We start from the raw sequence: 26133 nt of genomic DNA, 5'->3' as shown, positions 1-26133 counted from the left end.
AAAAAAAAAAAAAAAAAAAAAAAAAAAAAAAAAAAAAAAAAAAAAAAAAAAATTATAGATGTAAAATAATTTTTTTCTTAGAAGTATTAGGACAAAATATAACTTCTTTTTATTATGTTACTACATTAGTATTTATGCATTTACTTTAGGTTGAGTATCGTATTATTTTTACTTTAGGTTGAGTATCATATTCTTTTTTTTACAAGCTCATAATCTTTCTTCTTTTACATCTCTTAATCTTTTTGCATAAATAAAATCTAAAATTCTTTCAGGGTTCTTTCTACTTTCTTACTCATCATTTTTGTGAATACCATCTAATTGATAGATCTCAATTAAGATTAGACTCAATAAGCCTTTACTATTATTACTAAATAATTACTATTACTAAGAGATATACCTTCATTAGAGATGCATAATCCTTCCTTTTCTAAAACTCTCCTCATAGAGTTAAAACCACCAATCTCTCAAGCAGGCAAGTCATCGTGTTACCTATTTTTTACCTATTTTTTCTTTAGAGGTATATCACCTATTTATTTTTTTTTAAGAGGTATATCACCTATTTGATCTGAGCTTAATTAATAATAGAGAAGATTGAAGTTCACCCCTCTAAAATAATTATTTTAAAATCCTATTGTCAAGATCATTAGCTAATGGTTCACCTATATCTAGTTTTAAAATTTTATGTTTTAGTATTCCACTTATAATCATCGAATTATTCTATAAATTTATTTATTTAGAATCTAAGAATCTCATAAGATTCTCACTTTTTAGATCGATGGAGTATTTTTATTGAAAATGCTTGACAACCATTGTTTATGTTTTCCTCCAGCATTATCATTATATAAACTTATAAACTATTTATCATGGCATTTCCTAAGGGAAAAGAGAGAAATGTTGATTCGTCCTTTTAGTGACAGGATAGGTACTCCATAAAGAAAAGATTAATTAGTTTAAATACATGAAATTAGGGATATGTTCGCCATAGCTCTAAGTTAATTGCATTAATTAAAAGCAACCTTAAGGAAGTTATTCCTAAAGGCTAAAAAGGAAGAAATCAAATAGGGTAGTTGGGAGGGTATATGTACTCCCTGCCTCTTTTTTTAATTTATATCTTACTTAGTTTAGGTAGGACAGAATATTTAATACCTTAATTTTCATATTATTTGGATTCTGCATTACTAACTTAATTATTACTTTACTTTTCTCATTTAATAAAGTATTATATCTTAGTAGCAAATTTACATATTCATTTATATTTGAAATTATCTATAGCGATTAATGAGTGATTCTCTATGCTTTGTTTTTCTCGTTACTTAATTAACGTCATATTCTCTCAATTCCTTTATGTCAATCTTACAATTCTTATTTGATTTTTTTTTTTTTTTTTTTGAAGAGAATGCCTATTATTAAATAGTTTAAATGATATTATTTAATATTATTAAATAGTTTAAATGTGATTCATGTACCTCCTACGTATAAGTATATATTTTAATTTGTTGTCTGTTTGGTATGTATTTATTAAATGATGATGCAAGTGAGCATATTTATTATTTTTATTATGTATTCTGTGATTATAAATATGTTTTATTTGTATATATATATTTTTTCTTTCTTTGAAAAGGTTGTAAATTAGTAGGGAGTAGAGTTGTAGAAACATGATGATATTTTAGTTTGAAGCCCGCACTGATCTCTGTTGTGGATATATATATGCTCAGTCTATACAATAATTTTTGGGCCCTTTTATGGTTGGTCTTGTTAATCGATTGAAATGATTTGGATTAGTGTAAAGTTTAATCTAATTTTCTTCGATTTCATACTATCCCAAATCTCATGTATTAAGGAATATTAAAAAAATTCAATAGCTCAAAAATCTTAATCAATCCAACTAAATAAAATTTTTAAAAAATAACTCCAATAAATTGCACTTTTTTTTTTTACCATTTTAGTTATGTTTCATAGGTGTACCATTATTACCATTGCACATTTTAGTATAGTGTTTGTTCATTTTTTTTTTTTTTTTTTTGACGACCCATCAAATTAGGTCTCTCCACACGTGTTGATTGTTTCTTTATTTTTAATTTAATCTAAAAATATTTAATATTATTTAATAAGGATGGTTTAGATGTTCTAATTCTAACTGCAAATTATTTGATGAAAGATGAGAAATGAGAAAGGGGAGTAGAAAGGGAGTGCAAAACGGTGTAACAAAGATGAGAGAGATTTTTTTTTTCTTTTTTTGTATTTTGAGTATGACTTGTCCACGTGTCCGGCGGCAAGAAAACCCTGCCCGCCGTTCAAGGTTTACTCATACATTATTGGACTTTTTCTCCTTTTCCGCGGTTGATATCTCTCTCTCTCTGGTTTTCTCTTTCGTTCCTTCACATTTTCTGAATTTAGAAAGCCATGTAGAGTGACATCAATCCGGCCACCATCACTCCGGCGCCGGCGATGTGGCCACGTGAAGCTGCCGAATGGTCTTCCTCGTCGTCTGGACTCGGTGCATCTGCATCCTCTTCGTCATCAGCCGATGGATGAGGAGCACTCGACGGTGCATCAGGCGCATCCGCCGTCGGAACTGGAGAGTCAGCGTCTGGTGAGGGAGCATCGGCTGGAGACTCGTCCGCCGGTGAAGGAGTATCAGCCAATGGAGTCGGAGCGGGAACAGGAGCAACATCTGGTTCCGGTGCAACAGGCGCAGGAGGAGGCAAATTGTAACGGCCAATGCCAGGGACCACAATCGGAGAACTGATTTGAATAACAGAGACATTGTAGGGCTGTGAGGCAACAGCTCTGACAAACATAGAGGTGAAAGGCGCGCCTCTCCAAGCAGATCCGAATTCGATTTGACCTCTCCTGTTCAGCACAACTTTCACAAACCCTTGCTCGCGCACGGCGTCGCCAGTGGCCTGGAACATGGTAGTAAGTACTGTAGGCTTGTTGGAGAGCTTCCTGAACTTAGCAGAATCATAGTAATCGAGAATAACATGAGCACTCAAAATCTGCTTAATTACGTCAAGAGAGTTTCCAGTGATGCTAGGGACGACGCCGTTGTCGAGGGCGAGAATGGTGATAGTTTGTCGAATGTTGATCTGTTCGAAGAGACGAGTTTTCGTCAGATATCCATTGAAAACGCTAAATTCAGGGAACCGATTGAGGAGCCTTGTGATGTTAAAGCCTGAAACAGGAACAGAGCAGGCTAAGAGGAATAATAGAACAAAAGTGACAGAGATCGAAACGGAAGACTTATTCATGATCGTTGCTTCACTGCTTATTCTTTTATTTTCCCTTCTTTTTTTCTTTTTTTTGTTCGTTTTTTAGCCAATTGAATAATGAATTAGCTTTTTTCTTGCTGCTTGTCTCTGTTGCAGAGCCAAAGGGATGAATTTATAGGAGCAAAGATCAAGCAGATCACAGATTTGCAAAGCACTTGCTTGGTTGGGCGTGAATTTCTCTTAAAGTAACAACAAGAACACAGTGGTATGTGTTCATCCTCACTATATTTAGAAAATTGATTTGTTAGTCTGTTTGGGAATATCTCGTTTCACAGATTAGTTCCTTTATTCACGGAGGAGATCGTTATAAGTTGGGGATTCGGTTCTCTAAACGAATCTATATATTTTTCTTGTGACAAATTATCACAAAGTGTATAGTGCTAAGTTATTTAGTGAAATATGTCTTCAAAACTAGAGTAACTAACACTAGCGTGGTGTTAAGCCACCGATACTTCATTGCTCTATTAGGATTAGGAATCGGTTTTGTAGATAGCTTAGAAAGCAGGAACTAAAGATGCATTTTTTTAGTTTGTCTTAGAACGTAGTTAGAATTCGAATTTTAAACTTGTATGAGTGATAATTATGAAAGACATAAGTTGATTTCCTTCTTGAAGCTTTGATCGACGCTAAGAATTTCATCATCAGGTCAAATAAGTAGGTAGGACTCTTTGAAGGATCGACTACATTGTTTAGTTGAATAAGGTTTCAGCCAAAATAGTATAGATCAACCCGTTGGTCTAAGGCTAATGAGCTTGGTATTAAAATTTCGGCCAAAATACAATCTTAACAAGCTTAGTATTAAAATTTTGTAAGATTAAAATAGTAATTAATCAAATTAAAAAACTTAAAGATTACAATAGATTAGAGAAACCAAACATTATAACTAAAAACCTCTTCTTAACAACTGTGTAAGCTTTAAAGAAAAGTTACTAGTAGTGAGCTAAAATTATGAACAAGAACATTAATTATTTAATTATTTAACTATAAATTTATTTATTTTGTTTAAAAAAATTAGATGCTTAAGTTTCTAAATATATCTAGATATTTTAAAAATAAAAAATAGTCCTTACGAAATAAATTTAGAAAATAAAACCTAGATTACCACAATGTGTTATAAGTGCAAAATTGACTTTCAAAACCCATCGGTCATTGAAAAAAAAACAAACAAACGAATATAAAGATGCAACATGGAGCCAGACTCTGTCTAATCATTAATACAAAGGACAGCCCATTCAAAATAAACCCACCCTGTGATTGTTGTTCAAACCTGATGCCTTTACCTTTGCAATCAAATACCAGCACACACATTGACATTGTCATTCAAGTTTCCACCATCAAAGCTACTCCCACAAAAAAACAGTGTATAATCCTTATGAGCCAGCAGCCAGCCAATTAGTCATCATATATATCATCAAGGGTTTTCTCATTATCCTTTTATCTTCTCAATGATATCTGAAATTACCTCCTCCATGTCCAGTTCCTTCATTTGTGTAAACGGTCGCTTCATGTCCTAACACAACGCAACCTATGATGATGTTATATGGGACTTTATTGATCTCGTCTAACGAGTATTGTTGCAATGAGGTTATGTGTGAACTTATCAGAATAAATGGGAAGATTTTAGACAGTTAAAGGTTGTTTCAAGAAAATAATAATAAATAAAAGGATTACCAGAAGACTGATAAACTTCTCGCCATCTTCACTCCGAATTTCAAAGCACCCTCTTCTTGACTGCATAATTATTAAAACAAAATGAGAAGAGGGAAAAACAAACAACAATTTCTTTGAATAAACACTTTCACCATATACTTTTAACTTTCCTTCACAATATTCTCATAGCATTCTTGCAAGAGAAGGAGAGGTTGTGGGGATTTATTAAAGTGGATAATATCATATCATTGTAGAGATATGGGTCAGTGTGTCCAACAATCTGATCACGGAATACATTGTTGGATGATGAAAGTCCCACATCAACTAATTTAGGGAATGATCATGGGTTTATAATCAAAAGAATTCTCTCTCTATTGGTCTGAGGCTTTTTGGGGAAGTCCAAAGTAAAGCCATGAGAGCTTATGCTCAAAGTGGACAATATCATACCATTGTGGAGAGTTGTGATTCCTAACATACATAGGTGCCTGCGATGTTTTCCTAACCTAAAAGTTCAAAGTTAATCAATGATTCCCAAGTGCAAATTCTAACTTTTGCTCGTGAATCAGCTGAAAACCTGAGTCCTAAAGTCGCAAACTCAAGATTTCCCTCTAGAACCTCAACCTCACTATGACTCTACCCAGCAGAGAACAAGAGAGCTTAAAAAAGTAAAGCATTATGCTTGTAAACTAAAACCTCCACCTTCTACAAGATGGAAGGAAAATGAAGAACAATCTGCTTGGTTACCAAACTAAAGAACCCAAATTAATTGTTTTTTTATTAAGCATAGCATGTAAGAGTTGAAGAAGTCAAAAGATTACCTTATCAGGGTTGAGCAGAACAGTGATTCCAGGAACACCCTTCTCTAGACCATTCTGCACCTCCATCGCCCTTTTCTTGAACGATTGGCACTGCTTACTACAAAGGGAACAGACAAAAAAATGGGGAAAATGTCACAAAACAAACACTGCACATCACATGTGAAAGGCAGAAGAATCACTATGTTTCTATTGTACTTTTCCTTTCCATTCATTAGAAGTTCCATTGCAAAAAACACAGGCAAATGCAAGAACAAAGAGAAACAATTGCCCCTTACTTTAATCTGACTAAGACTTTTTGTTAAAAAGAAACGTGTTTTTCCCTCTTAAAGGTATCAGACCCCAGCGGTCAGGACGCTGACCCCCAAAAGAGTAGATTGTGAGATTCCACGTTGATTGGAGAACAGAATGAGTGTCAGTGAGGACGTTGGACCTTAAAGAAGATAGATTGTGAGATTCTATCAATTGAAAAACGCAACGAGTGCCAGTGAGGACATGGAAACTCGAAGGAAATAGATTGTGAGATTCCATTGATTGGAGAGCAGAATGAGTGCCAGCAATGACGCTGGCCTCGAACAGGAGTGGATTTTGAAGTCCCACGTCGGTTGGATGGGGGTACAAAATACTTTATGTGTAGAAACCTATCTCTAGTAAACACATTTTTTAAACCTAGAACAATGACACAAGACTCGAATGAGAGTGGATTGTGAAATCCCACATCGGATGGAGAGGGGAACGAAGCACTTTATGAGAGGAAGCCCAAAAGAAAAAGTTGAAGATGACAATGTCTGCTAGCGGTAGACTTGAAGTATTACACTATACGCCTAGTGCCAATGCAGATTTCTAAGAGACTTCAAACCATAGAAACTTGAACTTCAAATTAACCGAACCAATTTTCGATTCATTTCCAAGCAAGAAATCGAACCAAAAAATCTTACCAATGTTCAATCACAACCGCCCTGTTCTTAGCTTCCACGCCAAGCTTCTCCGAGGCAGCGTCAAGATCCTCTCCCTCATTTTCAACCTCCTCCGCCTTCTCATTCTCCTTCGGAGCACGTTTCGCCTTCTTCTTCTTCGGCAACTTCACCACAGGCTCCTCCACCGTCAAATCGGCCTTCGAGTTCGCCGCCAGCCGGGGCGACCTCCTAGTCACCCTCGACGACACCGGGACCGGCTTCGCCGCCGCCGTCTCGTCCTCCTGGATCTTGCTTCGCTTTTTCGGCGCCATGGAAGAAGACCTGAAACCCTAAAAACACAGAGCTACAGTGTAATGGAGGAAACGAGATTTATCGGCTCCAAAGTTCAATCTATCTGTTCCACTTCCACTGAGAGTTGTGTATGTGACCGTTGGTTGGCAGTGATACACCGTATATGAGATGGATTAGGTTTGGTTTTCCCGCGCTTTTGTTATCGGCGGTGGGATTTTGAAGCGACGGTGGAAATTAATTTGGAGGATGAGAATGGATCGTGGCCGTTGACTGGGTGGTCGTACGACGTCCACGCAGTTCCAGTTTGGTTTCTTCTGTGAAGGGAAATGGCGGCACGAAGTCCCAAGAGTTAATTTATTCATTTTTTTTAATCATTAAATTTCCATCCACGTGTTTTTTCTGCTGGATCATTTTAAATGTGTCCGTCGTAATTTAAAAAGTTGGATATTAGTAGCTCATTATTTGGAAAAAGCAATTTTAATACAAATAGTTATCGAGCTTATTTGAGTTGAATTAGATTTAGACGAAAATTTTATAGATTTGGTTAGAGATGTGAACGAAACATTTTTTTGTAAGGATGTAGAAGCTTTTCTTTAGTATACGCATATTTAATTCGTAACGGGTCAAAATGAATAATATTTGTTAATGGTAGACTTGGACGGTTATAAATAATATCAAAATGAGTCATTAAATAGTGCAAGACACTGGTTGAAGTCGGGCCAGACCCTCTTCATATTGTATGCATTTTAAAACCTTGGAAAGGTTGGAAGAAAAAGCTAAAAGAAACAATATTTACTAATCGTGGATTTTTACAAATGGTATTAGAGTTAGGCACCGAACGGTGTGTCAGTAAGGACACTGATCTCCAAGAGGGTGGATTGTGAGTTCTCATATCGATTGGAAAGGTGAACGAAACATTTCTTATAAGGATGGTGAGTTATCGCTAATAAACGCGTTTTAAAATCTTGAGGGAAAGCGTAGAAAGGAAACCATAAAGATAATGACATAGGTTAGGACTATCCTTCCTTATGCATCAAATGTTTGGAAGCTTTTAGTTTTGTTGTCGCATGTTGGGTAGTTATTGAAATAATCCATGAATGGATCCATCAAAAGCTGCAAAGAAAGCGTTAAAGGTATCTGCAAGGCATGAAGGAAGCTTTGAGGCTACCGTTCATTCCATAACTTTACCAAAGGATTGCCACCTAAGACATTCAAGAAACGTATTGAATGCTGAGTAATTTATGGCTTTTCTATAGCTTCTTTATGATTAGTATATACATGAAATAATTACGTAAATTAGGTACAACATTAATTATTATTGGACCATAATTGAATACCATTATTATAGAATCGTGTTAGGTGAAGAACTAATTTCATCGAGATTATGTCGATACACTGGCATACATCACAATTATAATCAGTTTCTTGACTTATAAATGCATAATATTTATCAAAATATATGACAAGTGAAGTTTGCTCAAATAAATCAGATTCTCATAATGCAAGGGGGAGAATGTATTGAATAGCATTGAATAACTTGTAAAAATATAAACGCTTAAAATTTGTTTGGTCGACTATATTCATTCCAAAACGTCTTGTTTACCACCTAAAGTCTTATGACTTTCTCTTCAGGACAATGTTGTGAACCTCAATCATACAAAAGAAGAAAACAAATAAAACTGAGTTTAAGTACTCGTGCCAAAACTAACATATGATCATAAATATGGTCACTTTGGATTAAAAATTAACTGCTTAGTACCACCTAAAGTCTTATGACTTTCCCTTCAGGACAATGTTGTGAACCTCAATCATACAAAAAAAAAAGAAAACAAATAAAACTTGAGTTTAAGTACTCGTACCAAAACAAACATATGATCATAAATATGGTCACTTTGGATTAAAAATTAACTGCTTAGTAGAACAAAAGTCAGAAAAGGGGTTGGCTGATGATGGATATTCAGGGGACCTATGGTTTACATGTTTAAACTCCGATCGTATAGTTGGATCTCTGCTTACTCTACGAATTCACATAAAAGGAAGACCCGACTAAGCAAGTTTCTGTGTTTTTCAAAGCTACAAATATCTGCAAAGCTCAAACAAGTTCGATTCAATCTCGTTCGGTAATCAATGAAGCTGAAGCTATCTTTTTAAATTACATCTAAATGAAAACAGAAAACAAAAGAAAAGGTAATAACAGTAACACCATCAATATGACAACACAAAAATAAGGAAATAAGAAGCAAAAATCCCCAGCTGATTGACATCTACTTTATATAACGAGACGTTCAGTTCTTGCTTATCAGGTGTGTCTCATCTATGAGCTCAATTTCTTAATTTAATTGAACCTTTTTATAAAACTATGGCTGAGAAGACAAGCCACAAACCAAAGAAAGGCAGCCAACCATGGCAGCTTCAGGTTCACTTTCGACGACTCTACACAAAAGGAATCAGCTATAGCTCTGGAAAGAAGGCTCATCGGTGAGAAATAGGGACATGATTCATTGTGTGATGTGGTTGTTCCTTTTAAAACCATTGGATTGGATGCATGGTCAAAATACAATTTTTAGTTATCCTATCGTATAATCAAACCAACGGTATAAAACTATCAACCACATTGTTCTAACCTCTTAAATGATGTCTCGATCGAGGAGGGCAACGAGATGGCCTAAACAACCACCGTGTAGTTAGAGAAAAGGTGGGACAATCTTCCCAGAGTTTCTGGATAAAATTTTCTAGCAAATAGATGGCATGGTCTTTTCACTCCATTCCACAAGCAGGGTTTGAACATCACCCTCTTCTGCAGGATCAAAGCAAAAAAATCATTTCTGAATCACTTGTAATTAACTAAATTGCTATTGTACTAAAAAAAATAAAAATCTCTTTTCTCTCTTCCTTTTTACAATACTCTCTCCAACCGTGCATGTACTTTTCATTTCCACACTCATAACAGTCATATTAAACTCACCTAAAATTATTTTCCTTACTATTAAAACTAAATTAACATTTTACTCATATATTTACACATTGTTATATCCAAACCATTTAGGGGCAAGGCATCATGAGTGACAAAATTTTGTGAGACCCCACATCAGTTGGGGAGGAGAACGAAACACCCTTTATAAAGGTGTGGAAACCTCTCCCTAGCAGCGTGTTTTAAAAAACCTTGAGGGAAAACCCAAAGAAGACAATATCTGCTAGTGGTGAGCCTGAGCTGTTACAAATGATATCAAAGTTAGACATTGGGCGATGTGCCAGAGAGGAGGCTGTTACCCGAAGGGGGTAGACTCGAGGTGGTGTGCCAGTAAGGATGTTGGGCCACGAAGAGGGGTGGATTTGGTGGGGGTCCCACATCGATTGGAGAAAATAACGAGTGCCAGCGAGGACAATGGGTCCTGAAAAGGGGTGGATTGTGAGATCTCACATCAGTTGGGGAGGAGAACGAAACATCCTTTATAAGAGTGTGGAAACCTCTTCTTAACAAACGCGTTTTAAAAAATCTTGAGGGAAAACCTGAAATGAAAAGCCCAAAGAGGACAATATCTACTAGCGGTGGACCTGGGCTGTTACATTTTATTACTCACTTTTTATACGTATAAACTTTCTAATTCTAAAGGCCCAGGTGAAAATGAAAGGAAACTTCATGATCATAATAGTTGTTTAGATTTTTCTAGTTCAAGAAAGGAGCATGTTTCTAATCCTTCATAGCTCCTTCCCAAAAAAGACTTTAATTTTTAAACCAAAATGGAAAATAAAAAACGAGAACCCAAACTAAAATAATTACATACCGGTGCAGTACTCGTAATGTGAGCGGCCTTGTCTAACGACTGTGAGCAAAATAAAAATTTGTCAGTCAAAGATTTCATATACTAGAAACATAAACATTGCAGAAGAAGTAATTTTATCTGTCACGTACAGCAATATTCTTCAGAAGTTCATAGGTGACATCTTGATTCCTATACGATTTTGGATGCCACTTTCCCTCAGTCCAATCTACATGTGTTACGGACCAATTTGCAATTCCACCAGGGTCGATCATCTGATGTAAAAGAACAGCTTAGACCGATAAAACACATGTAACATAGTCACAGTTGTTTATTTACAGATGGATAATGTACTGACATTGAAAAAGGTTGGAAAATAGTGTTCGTCGGCATAGCAGTTCGGGCCATCCTTAGTTCGCTAAAAATGTCGAGCAAGAAGAAAGCAAGTTAATGGACAGATTTGTGATGGGCGATGACTTGAAAAAGAAAAACACAGAATAATTATGTATTAGATTTACGACAATCAAATCAATGTGAGTAAACGAAGACAAACTCATTAAACAGAGTAGGCCGAATAAGAAAACGAAGGTAATAATACCCTTTCAAAATGACACTATAGTATTTGTCTTATAAATTAATATATGACAATCATGCATATCTTTCAACACTCAAGTATCCATTTCTAAGCAGAAGTACGCCATATTCAGCCAACCTGCCTGCACGAAGCAAAGATGGAATGAACAAACGCTTTGGCATACAAGACAGGTCAGTGCAACAAGTGTTAACTTGATCACTCCAATTTTGATATTCCATTAGCTAAAGAGCTAAACCACATGATTAAACCAAAAGTATCATGTATTTGATTTTATATATTGGTTTAATATAGAACTAACATTCCAGATCTAGCCTACAAGAAAGCAAGAAAAAGTCATGCAAGCATAGCACAAGCAATCTGATAATCGGTCTACAATCATCACAACAGATGAGGTCATTACAACAAATAGATTACCTTACAGTAAAGCTTGAATTTTATATAGTAAAGACTGTCAGCCATCACAATAACAGCATGCTGTCGCTTCATGGAAAACCACTGAAATTTACAACGTTATAAATACTTAGAGTGAGTATTCCAACCATATGCTATCGAGAAAAAATTAAAGATTTCATCATAATTGACAGCTGTGATGAAAGTGCTCTCCATCTACTACAGAATTTAATACCAAGACTGAAGATGGATAAGGATTGGAGGGATGCGGATCTGACTCCATTTATTTTATCTGCCAGGTTTATATCCTCAACAAAGGATGCAAATTTTTAGGTTCATTAACATCCATCCCAGTTCGAAGAGATAAAACATGAAGAAAGTAATGGAGGGAAAAAGGATAGTCCCTTTACAAGTTACTACCCACCTGGAGAAAATGGAGTCATATTTCGTGAGAATAATTTCCCAAAAATGAACATATTCTATACAATAAATGTCTCACCCAACACCCCCACACCGAGCAATAAAATGATATTTACTCAATGTTCATATCCAATTTTTTATTATATTGTAATGATCTATGTCCAGGATTTGTAATACAGATTCGACACTTGATAGCTCCAACATTCCTCTACATCTCCAACAATATGATCATGTTACCTACTTCTTGCTTTTTAAGAGTGAAAATATCCCCAGACCAACACGAGCCCTTCCAGGATGCTTTGTCCTTACTCACATGTGTCCCAGGAAAATTTCTAGGAGGTCAATCAACATAGAATTGCTCCAAGTAAAACATGCTTAACCATGAAGTTCTTATGATTGAGCCACCGAAAAGGAAGGTGAACTTTGTCGATATAGATAATAACTTTCATTTAAGCCTTTCTTAGTCATCCTATCCTCAGGATCGCTCTCATTCAGATGTTGTCTTGGTTTATTCATGTACCCCTCCTTTACTCAAGTGTCACATGTCCACCATCTTTCGCTGGTTAGTCCCCTAAACACATCTTACTGGGAGAAGTACTGCTTTGATACAATTTGTAACAACTCATACCTAGGATTCGGAATCTGGATTCGACACTTGATGGCCCCATATTCCCTTGCATCCCCTATGACATGGTCACATTACCTACTCCTTGCTTCTTAAGAGTGAAGATATCCCCACAAACCAACACGACATTTGTCCTCACTCACATACATCCAAGGAAAATTCCTAGGAAATCATCCAACATAGAATTGCTGCAAATAAAGCACGTTTAACCCTAGAGTTCCTATTATTGAGCCACCGAAAAGAAAGGTGCACCTTGTTGGTATAGGTAATAACTTTCATTTCCTTTAAATCTTTCGTAGTCATCCTATCCTCAAAATTGCTCTTATTGAGATGTTGTCTCAGTTCATTCATGTACCTCTCCTTGTCACACATATATACCCATGAAGATCTTAGAAATTGTAAGAGCAGTTGGATTGGGATGTAGTACTAGTAATTAATATATGACTGCGCTACATATACCTGAGAACCTTTACGAAAGTCTTTCTTTTCAATTTCAGGTAACATGCGCTCTGAATACCTACCACTTCCATGGGGACCAGGATCATCAAAACTGTAATATGAAGTGTCGAATATCAAATTGGCGGAAGATCATAGTCATTTAGATTGGTCAAGGAGTTCAAGTAAACAAGTAACGAAAAAATAAAAGGTTGCCTTACCAATCAATATAGCTGACATTTGTAAATATCAAATAGTTATAAACATACTCAAATTCGTGAAGAGGTACACAACTGAAACAGAAGTACAGATAGTGATCAGATAAGAACTTATTGCATCGCAAAATATTATACTACAAAAAGACAAAAGGAAAAAGAAAAAAAAAACAACCTTTCAGATAACAAAACAAAGTGCTGATTATCAGGGTCTATAAGTGCATTTGCCAAAAGTCTCTTTTCTGCATCAACCATAGACATTTCTCCCCAGGCTACCTGAATATTGTTGGCAAATAGTTTAAATCACCAACTATTTCACATCATAGGCTATAAATATTTGAAGCAAAACAAATTCATCATTACCATCATCCATGAATACAAGGGCTGATACATGACATTATATAATGACAGAAGAGACTCCCATGAAGTCGATACAATATTCAGACATCCATTGCCACTCTCAAGACACCCTTTTCCAGAAGAACTATCACATTCAAGTACTACATCGGATCTTAGAAGACCAGAAAAGAAGTTTGCCGAAAAATTCACTGTGAATCAAATAATAAACTCTGCGTATACGCAACACTGATGAACAAAAGATAACACAGAGCCAAAAGGGATGAAAGATATTGTCGACAATTGGTCATTTGTTAGCCTTTTGCATCCATCTTTTGAAGACAATTTGACAATTCTAAGACACGTCAAGAAAACCCAAAATCGTCGTTGGATTAGACATGTTAAAAATGTGCAATTTAAGATATCAAATGCCGTGGCTTGAGAGAATTATGCCTATTTCTACTCATTTCATGTCAAGCATCCGATAAGGCTACTTTACTACTAATAACTACATAGACAAGCGGACAACAACAAAGATTCTGCATGACCCACCTTTTCACTGCGAATGTCACGTCCTACAAAATGGGGGCTTGAATGTGATACTTTTTCTCTAGACGCATGCACATATATAGAAAATCTGTCGTCGTGACCCTGAAAGACAAGGACTGAATTAAGCACCTAAGTCAATAAAGTCAAGCTGACTGAAGGTGCAGGAAGGTTTTACATAAGTATTCATCTTCTTCCAAAATTCTTCAATAAAGATGAGTTCAACATGCATGTTTGCGTATATATATAGCTAAAAATTCCCTGAATGTGATATTTCAAATTAGAGCCAAGGTTTTGTCTCAAATCCTCCATAAATCAAATTTTTACCCGACGGAGATTTAATTTGGGGGGCGGGGGATGATGGTTATCCTAGAAATATCATTGTAAAACACAGATAAACTCTGATACAAACTGAATAGTAAAAATAAAATAAAAATAAAAATAAAGCTCCAAGGTTGAACGTGAAGCCTTACATCAAAAAATTTATGCCAGAGCTTCTCAAAGGGTAGTGGACCTGGAGTCAAAAACATAAAGGCAATTTTCGGATTCTTGGATTGAGCTAGAGGTCTCTTCAAAATTTCCCTAATTACAACCCGAGATGCAATCTCTGCATCAGTTAATTCCCGGGAAGCAATGGGCCGGCGCTGATTAAATTCACCATTGATACACTCACTAAAGATATAACAAATGAAAGAGCTTCTTGGTGGAAAAACGTAGGTGCCAAATAGAAATATGCTGACCACCGAAACCAAAATAATAATGTATATATATGGCTTTAAGTATGGCCTTTGACGTGATCCTAGCATTGTGAGTGTCTATAGTGCAAGCTGCCATGCACGATCAAACTTATCATAACGGCATAGTGGCAGTATGCTCATTTGTCCAGTAAAAACTTCATCACCAATTACCCTGATGTCTCCCCTTAAAAGTGAAAACAAACGACAGCAAATTAGCACTCGTCATTTACCACCGAAAACTTGAGAACACGTGAAGTATCAAAAATCTCAAAGGCAATCAACAATGATGACCTAAACAAATTGATTCATAACCGTTCATAAGAATGACAATATAACAGAAATCTAGCTCAAAGAATACAAGGTTGGGTATTCTGTCTGCCCAAATAGATTCCACATTCCTACATAGCGTGAGGATTAATGTGTCGGCGCACAACATAATGATCAGAATTAAAAAGAATGTGATCAGAATCAAGAGCTGAAGAAAAAATAAAATCAGCGGTGATCAAACTATGAACAGTGATCAAATAAACGAAATGCATAAATCACGAGGCAGATGAACAAGGAATTAGAAGTGTAAACCTGTGACCATATACGAAATGTAAATCACAAGGCGAGCAATGATAAAACTATGAACGACAACCAAATTAACGAAATGCATAAACCACGAGGCAGATGAAGAAGGACATTGCAATAATCAAACAAGTTCTGAACAGTAATCAACCAGCCGAATTGCATAAATCACAATACAGCTGAAGAAGTAAGTACCAGCCATTAAACAATGAAGCATCGATCAAATAAACCAAACGCGACAATCACGAGGCGAATGGAGAATGAACAGATACCAGAGACGAAACAATGAACAGCAATATAAAAAAACACGAAATGCAGAAACAAATGACGAAGCGAATTGAGAAGGAAAGTACCTCTGATCAGGCGGAGACGACGCTGGCCGGGAAGGTTGCGAGAGCGAGAGAGAGTAAAGTTGGCGGGAGCTGCAGGGATCTGAGTGATGAGTGGAGAGCGTTGTTCTAGTATTCCTGGTTGACGTTGATGCAGAAGGAGAGAAACTGAGCGGGTTTACAGATTCCAACCCAAACGAATAGCGCGCCTCGATCGCCTAACTTCCCGTACAAATTTCCCAAATCATATATATATATATATATATATATATATATATTTTTTTTTTTTTTTGTTAGAATTTCAATAGAACTTTCTGTAGAACTTTTGATAGAACACTTCTGCTGTACCTTTGACGTGTCGTGAGCGTGAAAGGATTCAAGAATCAGTTTTCTTTTTATAAGGGCTAAAATCATAATTTTAGTATAAAAATTAAAGTTTTGAACTTTATTTTTAGTAAATCGAAGTCAGGCTTATGATCCTTTTATGATCTTGCGATATCTAGTTAGCAAATTTTTGTTTCGGATGTTTTGTCATGTCTAGTTGGATTTGTAAATGGTACACAATTTTGAATCATAAACAGTACATGATTCACTTTTAATACTAACTCGGTTATCGTGTAATGTCTAGTCAGAATTCACAAACCTTGAGATCGCACATTGGTTGGAGAGAGGAATTAAACCCTCACCCTACAAGACGTGTTTTAAAGTGAAGTGAACCGTGGCTAGTGTTTATATTAGCAGTGGGCTTGGCTTGGGCTGCTACAAATAGTAGTGGGCTTGGGCGAACGAACTCGATCAATTTTGGGCCCGGCCCAATAGCAAAATGCGAAATTTCCGAAAATGTAAAATTGAAAGCAAATCGAATGAAGGAAGGATGGGACTGCAGTCTGCTTAGAACGACGACGAGGGCGACGGCGGAGCACAGCCGGCTACAGAAACCTCGCCTCAGCCGTTGGACTCTACTGGCATAGTCGAAACTTCGGCTTTCTGTATCACGTATTTTCTTCGTTGCTTTCGGACTACAAAGTGAAATCAAGAGCAGAAGATTTGGCAATCTCGATGGCGTTTACGGCGGTGAGTTATTCTCTACCTTTCCTTTATCACACATTTCTCTGTTCATAGATTTTCCTATATGGTGTTTACTTGTTATTTTTGGTTGTTCTCAGTTAGCAATTGAATCGCCACCGTCCCACATTATTGTGCTTGGATTTTTTAACGGAGCCCTTAACTCCCTCAAACGCGATTTTTCTCGGATGTTCGCCATCTTGTATGGCCGACCTAACATTGAGGAGGCGGCTAGGTAAAAATGATTACACACTTCGAGTCTTTGGTTTGCCTTGGCTGAAAGGAGTGCGAAACTTCATTGACTTTACAGTAATTAATCGACCTTTTGTTTGTTAATGTTAAGAAATGGAGAGCATCTTCTTCGTGCAAATACACCATCTTGTTTCTTTAATGCTTGATCTGTTTTTGAATCAGTGAACTTCTTTACGCTTTCTTATTCTGGACATTACATTCATAGGTCTAACGAGGATGAGGATTCATTCCCCTATGCCATTAAAAGTTTGATGGAAACCGTCGATGACAATTGCGAGTTGAGATCCTCGGATTGTTTTTCAGAAAAGCACAATTTTGAGGGCGAAGAAAATCCGCGGGCTGTTTTCAACGTGTTGGACGCTCTGCTCAAGGGTAGCTTGGACCGTTTGAAAGCTATGAGGTGGTTTTTGCTTTTCTTTTTTGATGGGTTAATCAAATTTTCTTTTCATTGGCTATGGTAGTTCGAAATATCAATACACAAACATCTATTCTTCAATGCGAGCATGGATAGATGAAAGCCATCCTGCTTATTTGATGAACAATACCATATATGTAAAATCTCACATCGGATGGGGGGAGAATAAAGTATTCTTTATAAGGGTGTGGAAACCTCTCTCTAGTAGGCACGTTTTAGAATTCTTGAGGGGAAGCTCGAAAGGGAAAGCCCAAGAGGACAATATTTGCTAACGGTGAGTTTGGGCTATTACAATATAGGTAAACCTTATTTAATGCATGGAGTGATTATGTCCTTTAAATATCGTGACAACCACAAATTATTTGCACCGACCACAACTCTTTCTACGAGCCTATGCATCCTGAAGTAGCTGGTTGGGGGAATTCTATATTAAATGAGTAGTAGATGCTCTAGTTCACATTTTCTGGGCTCAAACCACTGTCTTCTTGGCGAATGAAGGTGCTTAAGTGAGCATAGAACTATCCTTAGTATGCGAGTTGTTGCAAGTCAACATTGCACTCAAGCTATAATCAGTGACCGTGGATTGAAGGTTTAGCTGAAGAGAACGCACAGGAAAGATAAGAGTATGTCAGTGGGGCCTCACCTCAATAACGTTTTAGGGAATTTGTGGGAACCAAGGGAAAGCTTCGGTTCTGAGGCTTCTAAGAACCGGGGTTCCTCCGCGTTTAATCTCCGTGTTTCTTCATTAGTACACAACAATTGTCAGTTGATTTAAGTTTCTGGGGAATGAGTCATTTCACATCCATCTTTATATTCAGTCAAATTAATCGGGATTAGTTTTTTCTACTTTGCTGCTAATTGCTTCTTTCTTTAGAGTTGAGTATTCTTAATAGATATTTTAGTTCAATGACATAAATTATTGATATACTATTATTTCTTGTAGTAATGAGGATAAGAAAATAAAAAAGTTGACTACTGATGGAATATATTAGTTTTCCAATTGTCTTGTGATATCAGACAAATTGTAATGATTTTCTATGCCTTCAATGATTACAAAGTACCATCTTGTAAAATCTGTTGAATGCCTCAAATTATGTAGGGAAAGCATATCTTTAGCGAAGTTGGGTCTTCAGAAATGCATTTTGGATGCCGTTCAGCCTGACTACACATTCATGGTTAGGGATTTGTGTTTGAAAGGAAAGTTAGGAGCAGCTCTTTTGCTTCGCAGAAAGTTGATAAGAGAAGGTTTTGTTGTTGATTTACTTACACACAATTATCTTCTGAATGGACTGTGCATAAACTGTGATATGGAGATCGCAGAGTCTCTTTTTAGGGAAATGTTAGAAATGGGTCCTTCTCCCAATTGTGCCACATACAACATTATTATTAAGGGTTTCTGCCTTTGTAGGAATATGGATAAAGCTCTTGACCTATTTTATACGATGGCTAATGGTGGTATTAGGCCAAGTAGAATCACTTATAACATACTTTTACATGCATTATGCAAGAGAGGTCTCTTGGACGATGCTTGGAAGCTCCTTGAAGATATCCTAGATGATGATATTAAGACAACGGACGATGCAATCACGTCAACTATACTGATGGATGGTTGTTTTAAAAGTGGAGATATGATGCAGGCTATTGCTTTATGGGATGAGATGGTTGAAAAGAAGACAAAGGTCGATGCTGTTGCATATAATGTTCTTATTCACGGGCTTTGTTTGAATCGAGACAAGAAAATTGCACTTGGCTATATTGTTGATATGCTTAAGAGGGGTTTTCTTCCTGATATTTTTACTTACAACACTCTAATCAGTGATCTTTGTAAAGAGGGCCAATTTGGCGAGGCGTACTATATCCATGATGTCATGTCAAGAATGGGTGTTTCTCCGGATCAAATTTCATACAAAATGATTATTCAAGGTCTATGCATTAGTGGAGATGTTATCAAAGCTAATGAGTTTCTTCATTCCATGTTAGAAAAATCAATGGTTCCTGAGCCTCATATCTGGAACCTGATAATTGATTGTTATGGAAGGTATGGAGATTTAAGCAACGCGATCTCCATCAGGGATCAGATGTTGGCCACTGGTGTGCTACCAAACTTATTTACGTTCAATGCGTTGATTCACGCACAAATTAAAGGAGGTAACATATTTAATGCTTATTCTCTGAAAAAGGATATGGTTTTGTTGGGTCTTTTTCCAGACGTTGTTACTTATAATTTGTTGATAAGTGGTGCTTATAAGTGTGGACAAATTCATTTTGCACTTCAATTATATGATGAAATGCTGCGAAAGGGATACGAACCAGATAAGATAACGTACACCGAACTAATAAGAGGTCACTGTATGTGTGGTGAAATGAAGGAGGCAGAAGATCTATTTCTCAAGTTGCATGAATCTGGTTTGCCAATGGATATTGTTCCATTTAAAGTTATTTTTGATAAGTACCGTAGAATAGGAGAGCCTGACATGGCATTTAAGTTTTATCAAAGGTGGATGACAATGATGGCTTGAGGAGCTGTTTAACACAAAATTATTCAAGATTACAGCACTACTATTGCCATTTTGGCTTGGAATAATAGGAGATCGACGTAAGTTCTCATTTACTGACCAAGCAACGATTCGACCTTCTGTTTGTGGACATTTCAGATGTGTTCCTCCTCGAGGTTTGCGTCTATGCTATGCTTTGTACACTATTTTGGAGTCTGTTGTCTTCTCAATGTGCATAACATTGTCATGATTCCAAGATTCATGGAAAGCACAGCAGGATATCAAAGCGTTAATATCATTGAAGCCAGGGCTCTCACCCTGAGCAGTAATATCACTGTTTTCACTGTCTTCACTGCTGTGTTAAGCACAGATGGTGCAAGAAATCCAACACCTTGAGCAGTAAGCATCTAAGCGAGGAGCAGATTCGGAAAGTGTTTCGGAGATGAATTATAAGCTGTTTGGCTCCTATTGTAGGAAACATCATTGATGGATAAGACTCAAAACTGTGGCACAAGTGTATGCCTGGCCTAATTGTGAAGGTCGGGCTCTATAATGAGTATGCTGCCGGGATTGTGATTGAGGAGTTTGGGGCACGCCATAACGTGACCCGTAATTGAATGCAGTAACTTTCACTTATACAATGCAAAGTGGTGGAGCTACTCCTTATTTCATGGTTAGATCCTCACCTTATCAAACTGCTGAGCACCTTGACGCTAGGATCTTTTGTCATTCGAGTTATCAACGAACGATGCAGGTGAATAGCCAACAAACTATGTTTTCTTTCATTGATCTCGAGGCTTGAATGTGACGAAGTATTCATTATACAGTACATTATCGCTTACACTGCCATTGCTCTTAAGGGGACCATCTAGCAGTACACTTTACAGTGCCCTTGGTGTATGCTGTCAAAGCCTGGAACACTGGCGATGCTACAGAGAAAGTCGTGGTTTGAGTAACAGTGTTGATGCCTATTACTTTAGAGATGAACTGGTGACACAAGTTAATGAAGTTCTGGTGGTGTTGGTGAAAGAGACAGTTCGTTCGACCCTCGATAATGGAGTCGACTTGTTCTTTTCCTCTGTCCAGCCTACCTTCTAATCGCGTTCCGACGTTCAGCTCACCCCAAACTGAAGGAATCTAGAAAAGAAGACATTCAGTGCATATGTTCGAGTTCGTTTGGTACTTGGATGGATCAGAGGGCATGTGTAGGGAGTAAGTTTCGTCTTCAGAGGACATGTACAGGAGATGGCGATGAAATGTCGTGCAAGTCGGGGCAATGGGGGGATATTGCGCCGGGGCTATCGGGCCAATGACTTGTGTTCTCCCTAAAGTTTGGAGGACGGTTTTCAGTAGCAATGGGTATACTGCCAAGGATTCCTCAGGGTAAAACGATTGGAGGAGGTTGCGCCAAAATCACAGTCGCTTTGTAAGTGGGAGAAAAACGTGTCTTTTCAAATGTCATTCTTTGTATGAACTGTGAGGCTGTGAGATCTCCCTTTTCCCTCTTACTGTTCTGTTTCAACATGTTTGATATGTTTGAAGTAATTTTGATCAAAATTACGTTTAAAAGCCTAAAATCAACTATTGTGATAGAAATGAGAGGGGGCTTCATACAAACTTTTCTTAATGCAGTTCAAACTAGTCCGGTGTTAGGAGAAGTTAGTTATTTCTTAACATCGTATTTATGAGCGATCAAAAGGTCGGGCGAAGCTCATTCTCTCAATGAGGCTATATTGGCACATCGTGAGGAGCATCCTCTACTAATGTTGTCTATATGATGTTTAGAGAAATTACAAGAGTTTCTGTGACCAATAATTTATTTGTACCATCTCTCTTAAATCATTGCAAATTTAAGTCTAATTAAAAGTTAAAAATGTACCTTTCACAAATATATTATTCATTCAAAGAATCAACTAAAAAAAATGGGAAAAAATATAATAATGACATCATAATTCGATTGGATAAACTTCTTTTATTTTTTAAAATTCCAAAATATGACGTAAATGAAAAATAAGAGAAAAAAAAAGAAATTAAGACGGTGAAAACCACAATAACCCGACCCGACCCATTTGTAGAAGCCCCAAAATCCAATTTTTTAAAAGAATTGGGAAAATTGGAAAAGAAATGTACAGTTGTCCCTCTCAAACGCCGTCCCCTCTCTCTCTCTCTCTCTCCTGAAGTCCGTTCTGTTCCTCTGACCGGTCTGACTCCCACCCTTCACAGACCCTGCAACCTCTCTTTTCCCTTTTTCGTCGCTATTTTTTCATAATTCATCACAGTAAACAATGCCACCACATAATTTCTTCTCAAATTAATCGAAACAATTGCTGCCTTACAAACTCCAATCACCGGGACATAGCTTTTTCTTCCTTCGATGATCTTCTTCTACCTTCAGCTCACACCAAGCTTCTCCACTTCCTGGTAAACCTCTCAATTTTTTGCTTAAGATCATCGCTACCCTTTTTATGGAACTGGATTTTCTTTTCTGGGTTTGTTTCTATTTTGCTCTTCTTTGCGCGCAATAATCCCAATTCTTATTTTACTCCATTTCGTTGCCATTTGATTGTTTTATGTTTCTTTTCCCTAAAATTTGAAGTACAGAATGTTGTGGGCGTTCTTGTTCTTGTGCCAATAGAACTTGTCTTTCTCTGTACTTTTCGAGGGAAATTTGCTTGTGCCAATGGCTCTATTTCGATGTAGGTTTGGTTTGTTCATGCGGGTGCTTTATCCAGATGGAACATATTTTGTTTCCAGGACATGGTATTGTTTCAAAATTCTTGGATTCTCTTATCATGCTCTGCTTAGCTGATGGTTCATTAGAAATTTGTCTTGCGTCTTGCTTGAGTGTTCAAACTTGTGGCCTTGTGACATGCTGATTTCATATTCTTACCTCCAATTTAGCTACTTTCACGACCGTTACTGTTTCTCGTTTCTTCTCTCCATCTTAAAGCTTGTATATTACTATCTTTGGAGTACGAAACTATGTCGTCGAAGAGATGAAATAAACAAACGAGGGAGTGGAATGCCCCACCTTCGATAAACTTGTATGCTGATCGGAACGTTCTTGTTCTTGTATGTTGATCGGAGAAGGAGTCTCTTGTCCATGTTAACAAGGAGCCTCTTCATTTTGGAAATGTCCATGCTCCGTCCGACAACCTGTAGAGAAATCAAGGGATGAAGTAGACTACCAATTGAAACACTATTGAGCCAGAACCTTCTATGTAGTACTCATGATATCTGAGTCAAATCATGTTTATTTCTCATACTTGTAGGTTGCAACAATGGGCTAAAAGGAAAATTCTTGATGCTCCTTCCAAAGCTGATTCCGAACCAACAGCTTCGATAAGGTGTCCTCATGGACAACTTTTGCCCGAGCAAGCTGCCAGAGCTAAACGATTGCTCGTTCCAGATGAACTCTGGTTTTTCATACATGAAGATGCTATTACTGTAAAACCTGATGATCCTACAGGGGTTCCAACTTTTCCCTCAGTGCAAGACAATGTTCTCTGTGCAGTGAGGAATTATCTGAAGTGGCAGTCATGGAAGATTCTATAAGGTCATTTCATTATGTTCAAGTGGACTTTGTGGTCGATTCGCTCGAAGAATTACTTAACCCGTTTTATCTTTCAGAGGAGTGAAGCTTGAACTTTGAGACCCATTTGATTTAGAGATCGAACTTTGAACTTTGAAGCTGCCCTATGCAAGGTGGGAGTTAGTCTCTAAATGAGCGGTCTAAATGAGCGGTGAGGTAGAACGTATAGTTCAACTAGTTAAAGCAACCTATTGATCACATAAAAGTAGAAACATCAAGTTGTTTCATTACATAAAAGTAGAAACATCATGATTCTAGACAATAAGCCAAAACTACGAAGAACATGGAACCGTTACCTTCTCCCTCTATGCTCCTCATATCTGCTCTGCCTTTTTCTCTCTTCAATATCTTCATCAGTCCTACTGCCGCGTCGAGACTGCCTTCTGTTTTTCTCCTGCTTCTTTGAGGTGGTGGATTTCTTCTCAACATCACCGTAGAAATCACTTTCACGATCATCTCTTCGAGTATATCTCCTGTTCATCCGGGTTTCCTCGTGCTCTCCACTGGAATCAGTACCGGAAGAATCATCACTACCGTGCTTTCTGTTTTTCTTATGCTTCCTTAAAGTGATATGTTTCTGGTCAGCATCACTGTCCTGGTCACCTTTGGGATTATATCTTCGGTTTTTTCTCGGGTGCTTCCTGGTTCCCTTGCGTTCTCCACCGGAATCAGCATCGAAAGAATCATCACTATCATGCCTTTTATTTTTCGTCTTTCTTGAGGCGGTGTACTTCTTGTCAACATCTCTGTCAAGGTCACTTTCAGAATCATTCCTTCTATTATCTCTCGAGTTCTTCTTGGTTCCCTTACGCTCTCCACCAGAATCAGTATCAGAAGAACCATCCTTAGCCCTTCGTTTTCTATCCTTCTGATGATCTTTCAACTCTTTCGAAACCGTTTTTTTGTCATCTTCATCGTCATTCTGATCGTCATCAACGGCATGCTTTTTCCAGTTCAATTCTCTGTCCAAAAAAGAATGTTCCGTCTTCTCAGGACGCTTAGTATCAGCATCTTGACCCTCTCTTCCACTTCTAGATGAATCAGAAATCCCTTCCTTGAGCTTTTCCGAATCGTCCGGAGAACCCAACCCAAGAGCAGATCTCAATGTTTTCATCTGCTCCTCCTTTCTCGCAGCAATTTGGTGAGTCTGTGTCACTGATACCCTATTCCATCAAGGAAAACACCATTTAGATATCCATTCTGTAGACAAAATAAGAAAATCACACCAGGCGCAAAACTACTAATACGATCATAGATCATAATCAACAAAAGATATACAGAGTATTACTATTAGCAAGACAAAAAATGCATTAAAACATGAGGATCATACCTCTTATCTGCAATTACGATGGCAGAAGGCCCATGTTTTTCCTTAGAACCTGAAGCCTCCTCCAGATTCTTGCGAACCTCCTCCTTCAACTTTTCAGAAATTTCATCGGCCGTATAACCTTGATCAATGAGATTGTCCTCAAGTATGGCAAGCTTGAGATCAATCTGACGCTTGAGATCAATCTGACGCTTGCGATCGTGTTCGAGAATGTCTTTATTAGGTTTCTTGGAAACACCGGCAGTGCCCTGATCTTCTTCGAATCCTCTGGTGTTTTCAGAAACCTTTCCAGTCTTCGGCCTCACGAAGAACTTGTTCGTCTGAATGTGGCCATTAGTGCCAGAGCCTCTCGGCGTCTGTAATCCAATACCGTTATACATTTCCCTGCTTCACCAATCTACCAAGGGATTCAACCCGAATCAAGATCAACAGGAGGAAAAGGATTTTCAAGGTCGAATTCAGTGATTTTATTTCAAAATCTTGAACAGAATCTTATCGATAATTAAGATACAAATACGTACTGCTGACGGAAGAACAGGCGATATCAAGATTCAAAAATATCCAATAACAAAAAACGGATATTAGTGTTACCAGGTGTTTCGAGTGCTTATCGTCTGTCCTCTCCCATTCTACATATGATGGAAGAAATCAGGATCGAACGAAACGACGAAGCCTCTAAACCCTGAAAATCGTAAGTCGATTTGGTACTGGGAACCGACTCAGGTCGTGTTCAGATGGTCGGTCCTGTCTGGTTTCCTTTGCTACAGTTTCGATTAGAAGGGCCAAGGGGTGGGAGAGTATTTATAGATAACTCCAATGAGGATGATAGTTTTAGGTTGAACGTATGACAAAAATGGTTAAAGTATCTTCATTTTATTTTTTTAATAATTATATCCATTTTTTTTTATTTATAAAATATTTTTATTTGAGGAGTAGAGATTGGAAGAGCTAACTTTTTATTTTTATTTTTTATGACTAATATTAATGCAACAATCAATCGTGTTATATCGAGATAATTGATAATTTTTTAAAAAATAAACATGTCAAATAAATTTATATACATAAATATAGATAAGTGTCTAG

At 37.2% G+C, this 26133-nt stretch overlaps 6 protein-coding genes across 15 annotated transcripts; 2 read left to right on the top strand and 4 right to left on the bottom strand.

The window, feature by feature from the left end:
* Positions 1-2266: 2266 nt before the first annotated feature.
* On the bottom strand, positions 2267-3875 carry LOC111496292 (fasciclin-like arabinogalactan protein 3). The gene has a single exon (XM_023146695.1). The coding sequence runs from the start codon at positions 3249-3251 to the stop codon at positions 2394-2396; it is 858 nt and encodes a 285-aa protein (XP_023002463.1). The 5' UTR covers positions 3252-3875; the 3' UTR covers positions 2267-2393.
* A 484-nt stretch (positions 3876-4359) lies between these two features.
* LOC111496337 (selenoprotein H-like) lies at positions 4360-7330 on the bottom strand. Of its 2 annotated transcripts, none has more exons than XM_023146753.1 (4): positions 6676-7330; positions 5741-5837; positions 4944-5003; positions 4360-4797 (listed from the first exon to the last, which is right to left on the bottom strand). In XM_023146753.1, exons 1-4 carry the CDS (start codon positions 6963-6965, stop codon positions 4783-4785), a joined length of 462 nt encoding a protein of 153 aa, XP_023002521.1. In that variant the 5' UTR covers positions 6966-7330; the 3' UTR covers positions 4360-4782. The 2 variants fall into 2 exon arrangements, with proteins under 2 accessions (XP_023002521.1, XP_023002520.1); XM_023146752.1 differs by having other exon boundaries at positions 4360-4782; positions 6676-7321.
* Positions 7331-8401: 1071 nt separating this feature from the next.
* LOC111496244 lies at positions 8402-16128 on the bottom strand. Of its 6 annotated transcripts, none has more exons than XR_002720433.1 (13): positions 15929-16128; positions 14742-15189; positions 14275-14373; positions 13562-13662; positions 13393-13464; positions 13196-13286; positions 11716-11796; positions 11065-11124; positions 10859-10981; positions 10731-10769; positions 9570-9742; positions 8776-9103; positions 8402-8624 (listed from the first exon to the last, which is right to left on the bottom strand). XR_002720433.1 is itself a non-coding variant. In XM_023146620.1 (12 exons), the coding sequence occupies exons 2-11, from the start codon at positions 15072-15074 to the stop codon at positions 9611-9613; spliced, it is 1131 nt and encodes a 376-aa protein (XP_023002388.1). In that variant the 5' UTR covers positions 15075-15189; positions 15929-16128; the 3' UTR covers positions 8402-8592; positions 9570-9610. The 6 variants fall into 6 exon arrangements, 3 of the variants coding, with proteins under 3 accessions (XP_023002388.1, XP_023002389.1, XP_023002387.1); XR_002720434.1 differs by having other exon boundaries at positions 8776-9028; XM_023146620.1 differs by lacking the exon at positions 8776-9103 and having other exon boundaries at positions 8402-8592.
* Positions 12660-25847, bottom strand: LOC111496227 (pre-mRNA-splicing factor cwc-21-like). 2 transcript variants are annotated; one of them, XM_023146596.1, is made up of 3 exons: positions 25054-25847; positions 24014-24886; positions 12660-12670 (listed from the first exon to the last, which is right to left on the bottom strand). In XM_023146596.1, exons 1-2 carry the CDS (start codon positions 25428-25430, stop codon positions 24016-24018), a joined length of 1248 nt encoding a protein of 415 aa, XP_023002364.1. In that variant the 5' UTR covers positions 25431-25847; the 3' UTR covers positions 12660-12670; positions 24014-24015. The 2 variants fall into 2 exon arrangements, with proteins under 2 accessions (XP_023002364.1, XP_023002365.1); XM_023146597.1 differs by lacking the exon at positions 12660-12670 and having other exon boundaries at positions 23932-24886; positions 25054-25447; positions 25642-25847.
* LOC111496171 (pentatricopeptide repeat-containing protein At5g24830-like) lies at positions 16780-20799 on the top strand. 3 transcript variants are annotated; one of them, XR_002720426.1, is made up of 5 exons: positions 16780-16978; positions 17071-17204; positions 17427-17621; positions 18736-20307; positions 20389-20799. XR_002720426.1 is itself a non-coding variant. In XM_023146515.1 (4 exons), the coding sequence occupies exons 1-4, from the start codon at positions 16964-16966 to the stop codon at positions 20153-20155; spliced, it is 1764 nt and encodes a 587-aa protein (XP_023002283.1). In that variant the 5' UTR covers positions 16780-16963; the 3' UTR covers positions 20156-20799. The 3 variants fall into 3 exon arrangements, 2 of the variants coding, with proteins under 2 accessions (XP_023002283.1, XP_023002284.1); XM_023146515.1 differs by having other exon boundaries at positions 18736-20799; XM_023146516.1 differs by lacking the exon at positions 16780-16978 and having other exon boundaries at positions 17187-17278; positions 18736-20799.
* LOC111496360 (ubiquitin carboxyl-terminal hydrolase 26-like) lies at positions 22269-23869 on the top strand. Its single transcript, XM_023146780.1, has 4 exons — positions 22269-22552; positions 22832-22891; positions 23404-23687; positions 23762-23869. Exons 1-3 carry the CDS (start codon positions 22506-22508, stop codon positions 23684-23686), a joined length of 390 nt encoding a protein of 129 aa, XP_023002548.1. The 5' UTR covers positions 22269-22505; the 3' UTR covers position 23687; positions 23762-23869.
* Positions 25848-26133: the final 286 nt, after the last annotated feature.

This window comes from Cucurbita maxima, unplaced genomic scaffold, assembly GCF_002738345.1.
Source record: "Cucurbita maxima cultivar Rimu unplaced genomic scaffold, Cmax_1.0 Cma_Scf00022, whole genome shotgun sequence".
Classification (NCBI taxonomy): Eukaryota; Viridiplantae; Streptophyta; class Magnoliopsida; order Cucurbitales; family Cucurbitaceae; genus Cucurbita; species Cucurbita maxima.
This window is presented reverse-complemented; position numbering and strand designations above follow the sequence as displayed.